The sequence below is a fragment of the Coregonus lavaretus genome, assembly GCF_964263955.1.
Source record: "Coregonus lavaretus genome assembly, chromosome: 38".
Classification (NCBI taxonomy): Eukaryota; Metazoa; Chordata; class Actinopteri; order Salmoniformes; family Salmonidae; genus Coregonus; species Coregonus lavaretus.
In genome coordinates, this window is record NC_140025.1 from 25,099,653 (window position 1) to 25,110,765 (window position 11,113).

Sequence of the window (11,113 nt, forward strand, 5' to 3'; positions counted from 1 at the left end):
AGAAGCCATAGAGGGGTGGCGGTGAAGTGTGTACTGTGTGTGTGCGTGCGTATCACCATATATCATGTATGGGGAAAACACATTATTTGGTCACTGGATGTGATATCGCTTTCTAGCTTTTCTGACAAAAAATATATACAGTGCCTTCAGAAAGTTTTCAACCCCTTGACTTTTCCACGTTTTGTTGTGTTAGAGACTGAATTTAAAATGGACTAAATTGAGATTTTATGTCACTGGTCTACACACAATTCCCCATAATGTCAAAGTGGAATTATGTTTTAAGAACTTTTTACAAATTAATAAAAAATGAAAAGCTGAAATGTCTTGAGTCAGTAAGTATTCAACCTCTTTGTTATGGCAAGCCTAAATAAGTTCAGGAGTAAACATTTGCTTAACATAATAAGTTGTATGGTGTTTAACATAATTTCTTAATGACTATCTCATCTCTGTATTCCACACCTACAATTATCTATAATGTACGGTGGCCGGGAAGTGCAAAGCAACATTACAAAGAATGAAACACTTTTACAAAGCTCGAGACAAATTAACATTTTGGAAAACAAATTAACATTTTATAAAACTAATTTACATTTTATAAAACAAATTTACATTTTAGAAAACAAATTTACATTTTAGAAAACAAATTAACAAGACGCAAAACACTTTTACCAGTCCCGAAACAAATTTACAAATGACAGATTCTTCACGGAAAGGGAATGTACCACATACCGGAAGTGACACGGAAGTGATGAGCGTGGTCTTTTCGTGTTGTTGTTGTGGAGTTTATGGCGTCAAATAAGTTTATGGTGACCGCCCGAACATGGACTGCGGCCGAGGGATGTTTTGCCCGTTTTGTGGCAAACACATGAACAGCTTAACGCGGTTTTGCTTTACATGTGGTCGGTGTTTGGAGTTTTTAAAGGACGCGGACAAGACGGAAACATTGGAAACACAGGGGACGTCTCGACAGCCGGACAGTGCTATGCAAAGTAAGTTTAGCAAAACCAAAACGCTAGCTATCTGAGGACAGTAACGCTAATGATTTTTTGAGCGGCTTCTAACTTTCTGTTTCGGAACTCTGTCCATTTCTGCAGAACAACCATGCCCATCATACAAACAGTTCATGGAGTACAGAAGCTCGAAATCAAAAGAACGACAGTCTTTTAACTATGGGCCAAAAGGAAGATATAGGCCTAAAGAAAGAAAACACGTCCAGGTAAGGTGTATATACAATTTTGCAATGCTCTATATGTATTTGTGTGTTTGTGTATATTTATTTTACCTATGTATACATTAATTATATCTTTGTTATTTTACTAGATAAACGTAGGATTTATGGTGCCAAGTGGAACTGATTTAAAACCTCTAAGAGGGAAAACACTACCGTTATTTACAGACCCAGAGGTAGCAGCACCTGATCTACTGAAACAAGCTGTCCAGAAAATGACAACATTTAACAAGGACATGCACGAAGGACCTTATGTCCTTTTGTATCCAGACTGCTCAGAGGTGGTTCATGTGCCTGGGTCAGAAAGGCCATTCAAATTGGCAGAATATAAAAAGGAAATAGGAAAGGCATATTCCAGGATCACTTTTTTCATTTGCCTAGAAAAACACTATAAAAGAGGTTAGTGGATCTCATGATTCAATATTTTTACATATTTAGATACTCTGCTGGAGGATAGATAATGGTTGTTTGAATTATTTTTTTCAGTGGATGATACCTCAGACTCTGATTCTGAAATTGTCATCACAACAAGGAGCACAGCTGAACTCAATCGTGCTGACACTTTGGTACATCAGTTATTTCTCTTTTTTAAAATATGTATGTATGTTTGTATTTATTCATTTTCATATAATTTATTAATTAGATGTACATTGGATTTTAAGCATAAAATCAATGTCCTGGTCAATATTTTAGTGGAAAAAGGCTTGTTTTGATTATTTTGCAGTAACTATTATTCAGTAACACAGACAACCATTCAGCATTGATATATACTGTATGTGGTAATGGAAAAATAATGGAACCTGTTGAAAGTTGTTGATCATTTTATCCGTTTCCTCTCAGGTTTTTGAACCACAAAATCGAAGTACTCCCAAACACAAGCTGGACGATGAAAGGTAGGTGTTGCACACTTGGACACAAAGGAATTTTCACACGTGCAATAATAATTCATATTTTGTTGGGCTACAGTGCTTTCACTACCAGGTAAAGTGCAATTTCACCTTTTTTTTATTTAACTCACAAAACTGATAAAACTACTAGCAGATATTTCACTACTTATTCACATACACATTATACATACATTTATATTGCTGCACATAAGCTCAACGTTGCTACATGCTATCAGCTGTTTCTGTAACTGACTGCGGTGCCCCCTCGCTCCCTACCTAAAGGACCCACAGCTGCCTGTGTGAGCAGAGCTTTACAGAATAAACCCACTGAAATACAGTTGCTCTTGCAGTTGAATAAACAAAAATTAACCAAACCATTAAAAAAAACACGTGAGAATGAAGTGGGGGGTATCCACTGTCCATTCATATGTCCCACATCACTGTCGATCCTGCATAGGTACTATAGGCCTTTACTGAAGTGGCACGGTCATCCAGAACCAACTTAAAGAACTCCAACACGTTTCGGCATCTAGCCTTTGTCAGGGAGTCAAATATACAGTGGGGAAAAAAAGTATTTAGTCAGCCACCAATTGTGCACGTTCTCCCACTTAAAAAGATGAGAGAGGCCTGTCATTTTCATCATAGGTACACGTCAACTATGACAGACAAATTGAGAAAAGAAAATCCAGAAAATCACATTGTAGGATTTTTAATGAATTTATTTGCAAATTATGGTGGAAAATAAGTATTTGGTCACCTACAAACAAGCAAGATTTCTGGCTCTCACAGACCAGTAACTTCTTCTTTAAGAGGCTCCTCTGTCCTCCACTCGTTACCTGTATTAATGGCACCTGTTTGAACTTGTTATCAGTATAAAAGACACCTGTCCACAACCTCAAACAGTCACACTCCAAACTCCACTATGGCCAAGACCAAAGAGCTGTCAAAGGACACCAGAAACAAAATTGTAGACCTGCACCAGGCTGGGAAGACTGAATCTGCAATAGGTAAGCAGCTTGGTTTGAAGAAATCAACTGTGGGAGCAATTATTAGGAAATGGAAGACATACAAGACCACTGATAATCTCCCTCGATCTGGGGCTCCACGCAAGATCTCACCCCGTGGGGTCAAAATGGTCACAAGAACGGTGAGCAAAAATCCCAGAACCACACGGGGGGACCTAGTGAATGACCTGCAGAGAGCTGGGACCAAAGTAACAAAGCCTACCATCAGTAACACACTACGCCACCAGGGACTCAAATCCTGCAGTGCTAGACGTGTCCCCCTGCTTAAGCCAGTACATGTCCAGGCCCGTCTGAAGTTTGCTAGAGTGCATCCAGAAGAGGATTGGGAGAAAGTCATATGGTCAGATGAAACCAAAATATAACTTTTTGGCAAAAACTCAACTTGTCGTGTTTGGAGGACAAAGAATGCTGAGTTGCAACCAAAGAACACCATACCTACTGTGAAGCATGGGAGTGAAAACATCATCCTTTGGGGCTGTTTATCTGCAAAGGGACCAGGACGACTGATCCGTGTAAAGGAAAAATGAATGGGGCCATGTATCGTGAGATTTTGAGTGAAAACCTCCTTCCATCAGCAAGGGCATTGAAGATGAAACGTGGCTGGGTCTTTCAGCATGACAATGATCCCAAACACACCGCCCGGGCAACGAAGGAGTGGCTTCGTAAGAAGCATTTCAAGGTCCTGGAGTCTCCAGATCTCAACCCCATAGAAAATCTTTGGAGGGAGATGAAAGTCCGTGTTGCCCAGCGACAGCCCCAAAACATCACTGCTCTAGAGGAGATCTGCATGGAGGAATGGGCCAAAATACCAGCAACAGTGTGTGAAAACCTTGTGAAGACTTACAGAAAACGTTTGACCTGTGTCATTGCCAACAAAGGGTATATAAGAAAGTATTGAGAAACTTTTGATATTGACCAAATACTTATTTTCCACCATAATTTGCAAATAAATTCATTAAAAATCCTACAATGTGATTTTCTGGATTTTTTTTTTCTCATTTTGTCTGTCATAGTTGACGTGTACCTATGATGAAAATTACAGGCCTCTCTCATCTTTTTAAGTGGGAGAACTTGCACAATTGGTGGCTGACTAAATACTTTTTTTCCCCACTGTATGTAATGAGAGACACTGGGTTTTTTCTAGTGGTAATCCACCAATAGGAAACATGGGACACATCCATATACACAATGTTTACATGATTTGACTATTGTAGGCCTGAAGGACACCTACTGGTTTTAAGATGTCTACAACACCCACTCTAGCCCAGAACACCTTGGACACTAGAAAAGACCCATTGTCTCTCATTTCATCTGTTTGACTCGCTGACGAAGGCTAGATGCAAAAACGCATTAAAGTTCTTTTAAATTGGTTCTGTATGGCTTGGCCACTTGCAATACAAGCATTTTAATAGTTAAAAAATAGTAGTTTGAGCTTTCTTATATTTTATACCTTTTCCATTAAAAAAGAAACTCAAACTAACTCAGATTTGAGTCCAGGAAGCGCTCCTATCCACATGTTCTCAAAATAATCTTTTTTTTTTTATACATCTTTCTGTTCCCTCTACTACTATATGCTACTCAAAGCTACATTATAGCTTTTATCATGGAGCTAATCATTTTAATATGTTTTATCATGTTTCAGAGATGCACCAGGACAATCAACAATTCAGCCAGGACAGGTAATTAGGCAGACTGTGGCAGCATGACATTTCTTGCTTTCAGTGTTGTTGTTTCAGACATTTTAATCTTTTTTTCAGATAGTAATATCTGATGCTGAGGATCTGGATCCACCGGAAGCAAATCCAGAAAAAATGTCTTGCTACAGGTAAGTAAAAAAAAATGAAAAGATAATGACTGACATAATTTAAATGTATTGAACTGATTACATGGGGAAGACATTTTTGTTTGTAAGATGTTTTAACATGGAAATGGCAATTTCCCAACAGTAAATACACAGACCTGTATTCACCAAATGTTGAGCAGGAGGACGAAGAGCCGGTTGCTGTCAATGTGAAGAATTTCCAACACACAGCAATGTAATATTCTTTTGACTATAGCACTCCAGTTTTTTCACTGTACAATAGTTCTTGTATATCTGGAATATCCACAAATGAATTAACTTTTTGTCATTACAGGGAGGAGACGGACATTGCATTACCTGACATCGTAGCAAACCTGTCTCTTCCTATTGATCATAAAAAAGTCAGCCGGTTTAACATCTCAAGGGCTAATGTTTGGGATGGGGCAGTCAGAGGTTTCAAGCGTACAACATATTCTGAAACCTGTGACATGCTGGTGAAATTTACTGATGATACTGGTGTTCTGGAAGAGGGAATTGACACTGGTGGTCCAAGATGAGAGTTTTTAACTCTACTGATGAAACACCTAAAAGACCGGCCCATTTTTGATGGACCAGAAGGACATCGGTTCTTGGTCTACAATGCAAAGGGTATGCATGTTGGTTGGATGTGTACTATAGGCTACTAATGGTTGGTTAATGCTCATTGACCATATATATCACATGACATATGCTTGCATATTACAGTATATACAGTAATGCATTGTTTTAATTTTGCAATATGAATTCATTCACAGCTGTTAGGGAGGATGAATACTACTTGGCAGGAAAGATGATTGCTGTGTCAGTTGTGCATGGAGGTCCAGGACCCCATTTCCTGTCAGAAGATCTTGTACATTATCTTGCAGGCCAGCCTTCATTCAAAGCAACAAATAATTTAATAACTGATGAAGAAATAGGGAAAGCTTTGCAAGAGGTGAGAATAGCATAAGGGTATGGTAGGGCAGAGTTTTTCATACTTACTGCAGTGTTATTTTGAGACAATGTTTACTTCCTATATCACGTGAGGAATATATTTAATTAATTTATTAGTTTTTGATAGTGTAAGATTACACTTTGCTATGTACGTTATTAAAAAAATAGGCAAGGAGATACAGTGTATACAAATATTGACTGGGGTGTTTTTGCCCATTTTCATGTCTTTCAGATTGAGAATGCTGCTTCATTGGATGCTCTGCAAGAATGTATGATGAGACACAGCACAATGTTACAGACAGCAGGTTGTCTGAAACATGTGGCTACTGTGGAAGAAAAGAAAGAAATCGTGTCAGACTACCTCCAATGGTATATCGTTGACCGCAACTCATCTGTAATTGACAGGTAAGATGATATTTGTAGTGATGAGATTTTTATTTATTTATGTATGAATTTTTTGTTTGAAATGCCTCATGGTCCCCATCTTTGGTTTATGCAAGTATGTATATCTGTTATCAATTTGTCCTTAATCAGAATTTGTACCTTAGTGTATTTCAACGGATATGTGATGTCACTTCATTCTGTGTCAAACGACAGTGCCTTCATTAAGTCTGCACACCTTTATAGATTCAATTTAAAATATATTTAAATCCTTTTCCTCATCAATCTACACACAATACATCATAATGACAAAGCAAAAACAGAAATTAGATCTTAGGTTTCTCCTCCTGACTAACTCTTAGAGGAAAATCAGTCCAGTTACCCCTTAAAGTGATCCATCCACCTCTGCTGCACATCTGGCAGCAGAGTGATGGTTTGAGGCTCACTTTACCCATCAAACCCTTGATGACTTGCTGCTGTTTATCCAACCACCTGCTCCATACTGTAGCAGTGTCATTTACATATGGATCTATTTCTGCCCTCAGTTCTCATAGAGATCCTGACATGCAGAGAGGTTTTAGTATCTCTTGTAAATGTCCCTGAAAATCAGATATAAAGAGTGTGGTGATGTTGTGTATAAAGCCTGTAGCTTCATACACGAGGAATCCAGGCTGGAATTACTTCCAAAGGTGCTTCAACAGTGTACTGAGAAAATGGTTAATTAACTTGTGCGAATGTGATATTCCAGTTTTTAATTTTTATTAAATTTGCTACAATTTCTAAAAACTTGTTTTTGCTTTGTCATTATGATGTATTGTGTGTAGGCTGATGAGGAAAAAGATTAATATTACTATTTTAAATTGAATCTATAACGAAACAAAGTTGTGAAAAAGTGCAATGGGTGTGTAGACTTTCTGAAGGCATCGTGTGAGTGCTCAAGCCACCCATCCGTCTGTGTCATTCCAGTCTTTTGTTTCTGTGTGTTATACTTACAGTTTGTAACAATTAACGTTTAATGTGCAATGCAAAAATAGGGTTTTTGAAATCAATTTTCAACAATGTTAAGGTGGATAGTAATTGTAGTGAAGAGAATATTTAATAGTTTTCTTTAGATAATTTTAAATTCAATTGGCACTGCACAGCAGTGAAACAATGTTTGTGTTCACTCTGTAGATTCAGAGATGGTCTTTCAACCCTGGAGTTTTTGACTGCACTACAGCAACACCCTACTTTGCTGGCCCCTGTCATGTGCCACTCTGAAAGGCGACTCACTGCTTTTGAACTTGAGAGACTCTTCAAACCTGACCTCAGTCCTTCGGGGAGTAATCGAAGACTTAAAGAAAGTCAAACCATGGCCTACTGGGCAGACTATCTCCTTGATTGTGAAGGTTTGTTAGTTTGTTTTTTATAACTAGTTAAGAAAACACATGGCAGTGATGTATCTGAATTGTTTTTCTTTGCAGAAGGCCAGGCTGCTGTGTCTGTGGAAGATGTTTTGATGTTTGCTACTGGGCTGTCTTCACTTCCCCCATCTGGCTTGGAACCACTGCCACAAATAGAGTTCCTGGAGGACTCTGCGTTCCCAATGGCAAATACATGTTCAAACTCCTTGAGATTACCACTCCTAGACTCATACACTTTGTTTAAGTCACAAATGGACTTTGGAATTCAAAATAGTCCAGGATTCGGCTGTTTCTAAGCTATATGATGGATGACCCCTAGAGTTAAGACTCTGAAAAAGTTGTTGTTGTTAAAGGTTAGGGTTGGGCATCATTTAGATTTTAACGATTCTGATTCCAATTCCGATTCTTCCTTTTGATTCCGGTTCTTATCGATTCTCGATTCCGATTCTTTGAGTGGTGGAGTTGAAACGGGTCACATGCTTATTTCACAAATAAGAGGAAAGTTTTATTTTGATTCAAAGGTGGGTTGCAGTTTGACGGGGCTTTTTCAATGTAAAATAAAGCCACACTAGAGCACCGCTTACTGTGCTCCATGGCTGCAACACAACAAGCACCTGGCCGCTACAGAAACCAAAACTTGCGCATGTTAAATTTGGAACCCATGATCAGATTTGAAACCCAATCCTCCAAAACGATTCCAATAAAGAAACAATTCCGATGGAATCGTAATTTTTTTAACTATTCCAAGTAGGAATTGGTTCTTGATGCCCAACCCTATTAAAGGTGCACTTTTAAAGTGCAGTTGCCAAAGTTGTTTTTATAATGTTACTGTATGTGAGCATGTTCTTTTCTCACAGTAAACATTTTGAAAATGTTTTAGATCCATTACTCTCAATACTACAAAAGTGTAATAAATACTGATTACTATTTTTGATTAATTTACTTCACACTTAAAAACAATTAAGCTTTGGGTGACAGATTCATAAATATTGTGTTCAGACAGACAGCAGTATTCCACCACTACAAAAAAACCTCCCTTTTTGATCATTTCATAGCTGAGCCATTTCTTTTAGTTTCATGTACAGTTCGGATGCAGACTCCCAGTTGTCTGGCTTCTGTAACTGATTGTGTTCCATGGCAAAGTCCAAGTACTCCTGCATGTTTGGGTCCCCACAAGGAGTCATTGACAGGCTAGCCTCAGGAAGGGCATCCAGTTCAGCTTGTTCACTTTGAAATCCGCAGTCTCTGGAGCCAAACCTATGTTAAATAGAATACATAATTGCATTTATTTTCATTTAAGCTAAAATGTTACATTAATGCTTTTATCTGTTTATTATCACCAATGTATCACCTGTGTGGTAAGTAGTAGAGTTCATTGGGCACTCCTCCTGGACATGCTGCTGTTCTGGAAGGGCGAATCCTGTGGCTGTTCCACAGTCTCACACACTCATCCAAGTCCTTCTGAATAACATCACCAAAGCAATATCTCAATAGGCATTGATGCTCATGACTCCCGTTGAAGTATCCGGCATCTCTAAGGTCGGCAAATAACTCCATCCAGAACTGAGACCTATAGAAATGGATACAAATGTTTAGTTATACTATAAATAATAAAGGTTAGTTATAATGAAATATATGGTCTGTGCATCTTTTGGTCATTCGATTTTCTTTTCAGGAACAGCTACTTTTCCTGACGGGCAGGATTTGCTTTACACATTTGTATTGATAATTATTGTGCTCGTTTTTCATTAATCGTTCCTGAGAAGAAAATCGAATGACCAAAAGATGCAATGACCCTTTATGAAGACAACTCACCTTCCCTTTCTAAATATAGACCACCAGGACTCAATACGCTGGTTATTTATAGATGAGCCGTACATGTGGCTGGACGCTCCAGAGTAGTAGTCACTGTGATGGTGGCGTAGGGTACATTGAATTGCAGCCATTATGCCGTTCTCAGTGCCGCAATCAGTCCTCAGTCTCATGGGGATGACACCGAGGTTTCGCACACATGACATGAAATAGTGAGCAATCACTGTTGGGTTATTATTTGTTGGTCCACATTGAAGCCACAATAATTTACGTGAAAATCCATCTATGCATCCCGAAATGGCCAAACCGAATGGCTTAAGTTTGTCATAACCATCTGCGTGCCACATATAGTTAGGTCCCATTGAGTGGTAGGTTCTTCTTGTAAACCTTCTGCGTGCTCTGCTCTCACACCCTCGAGGATTAAGCTCCCGGAGCAAATTCATCACATCATCTCTCTTCACTCGAAGATTGTACTTTTGTTTAAGTACTTGCCACATCGTGCGGTAACCAAATAGTTGTCCAGGTCCACGAAGTTCAAATCTGATGGCGTTACTCACGGAATAATCCTTTCTGCGGTACAACCCGGCTTCGTTCAGTTTACTTTTAAGAGTCCTCAAGCTGATGTTTACACCGTGTAGACTTGACATCATGTCCACGATTACAGCGTACGAGTGACCCTCGTTAAAATATTGAACGCAATGATGCAGTATGTCTGGTGTTTCCGTCTGGTCCGCGTCCTTTAAAAACTCCAAACACCGACCACACGTAAAGTAAAACCGCGTTAAGCTGTTCATGTGTTTGCCACAAAACGGGCAAAACATCCCTCGGCCGCAGTCCATGTTCGGGCGGTCACCATAAACTTATTTGACGCCATAAACTCCACAACAACAACACGAAAAGACCACGCTCATCACTTCCGTGTCACTTCCGGTATGTGGTACATTCCCTTTCCGTGAAGAATCTGTCATTTGTAAATTTGTTTTGGGACTGGTAAAAGTGTTTTGCGTCTTGTTAATTTGTTTTCTAAAATGTAAATTTGTTTTCTAAAATGTAAATTTGTTTTATAAAATGTTAATTTGTTTTATAAAATGTTAATTTGTTTTCCAAAATGTTAATTTGTCTCGAGCTTTGTAAAAGTGTTTCATTCTTTGTAATGTTGCTTTGCACTTCCCGGCCACCGTAATAATGTCCCTCAGTCGAACAGTGAATTTCAAACACAGATTCAACCACAAAGACCAAGGAGGCTATCCAAAGAAGGATACGTATTGGTAGATGGATAAAAAGCAGACATTGAATATTCCTTTGAGCATGATGAAGTTATTAATTACACTTTGGATGGTGTATCAATACACCCAGTCACTACAAAGATACAGGCGTACTTCCTAATTCAGTTGCCGGAGAGGAAGGAAACCAATCAGGGATTTCATCATGAGGATAATGGTGACTTTAAAACAGTTACAGAGTTTAATGGCTATGATAGGAGAAAATGGAGGATGGATCAACAACATTGTAGTTACTTCACAATACTAACCTTATAGGCAGAGTGAAAAGAAGGAAGCCTGTACAGAATACAAATATTGAAGTAAAACTGCAAAAAAATTGGC

General features: G+C 38.7%; 1 protein-coding gene and 1 long non-coding RNA gene across 4 annotated transcripts; one reads left to right on the plus strand and one right to left on the minus strand.

The window, feature by feature from the left end:
* The first annotated feature begins 641 nt into the window (after nt 1-641).
* On the plus strand, nt 642-8,624 carry LOC311112276 (uncharacterized protein). Of its 3 annotated transcripts, none has more exons than XM_084155330.1 (12): nt 642-989; nt 1,095-1,216; nt 1,321-1,627; nt 1,715-1,794; nt 2,069-2,121; nt 4,783-4,819; nt 4,898-4,965; nt 5,087-5,176; nt 5,276-5,589; nt 5,736-5,914; nt 6,146-6,318; nt 7,468-8,624. In XM_084155330.1, exons 1-9 carry the CDS (start codon nt 821-823, stop codon nt 5,496-5,498), a joined length of 1,149 nt encoding a protein of 382 aa, XP_084011456.1. In that variant the 5' UTR covers nt 642-820; the 3' UTR covers nt 5,499-5,589; nt 5,736-5,914; nt 6,146-6,318; nt 7,468-8,624. The 3 variants fall into 3 exon arrangements, with proteins under 3 accessions (XP_084011456.1, XP_084011455.1, XP_084011454.1); XM_084155329.1 differs by lacking the exon at nt 5,736-5,914 and having other exon boundaries at nt 7,468-7,682; nt 7,758-8,624; XM_084155328.1 differs by lacking the exon at nt 5,736-5,914.
* Nucleotides 8,623-9,784, minus strand: LOC311112277. The gene is made up of 3 exons (XR_014610855.1): nt 9,513-9,784; nt 9,049-9,267; nt 8,623-8,954 (listed from the first exon to the last, which is right to left on the minus strand). It is a non-coding gene; the product is annotated as an uncharacterized lncRNA (long non-coding RNA).
* Nucleotides 9,785-11,113: the final 1,329 nt, after the last annotated feature.

Excerpts from the sequence above, each read along its gene's own strand:
- LOC311112276 (XM_084155330.1), top strand. The coding sequence starts at position 821 with ATGGACTGCGGCCGAGGGATGTTTTGCCCGTTTTGTGGCAAACACATG. Across the intron at positions 1,217-1,320 it reads AAGAAAGAAAACACGTCCAG|ATAAACGTAGGATTTATGGT; the intron begins GTAAGGTGTATA and ends TTATTTTACTAG. Across the intron at positions 2,122-4,782 it reads CACAAGCTGGACGATGAAAG|AGATGCACCAGGACAATCAA; the intron begins GTAGGTGTTGCA and ends ATCATGTTTCAG.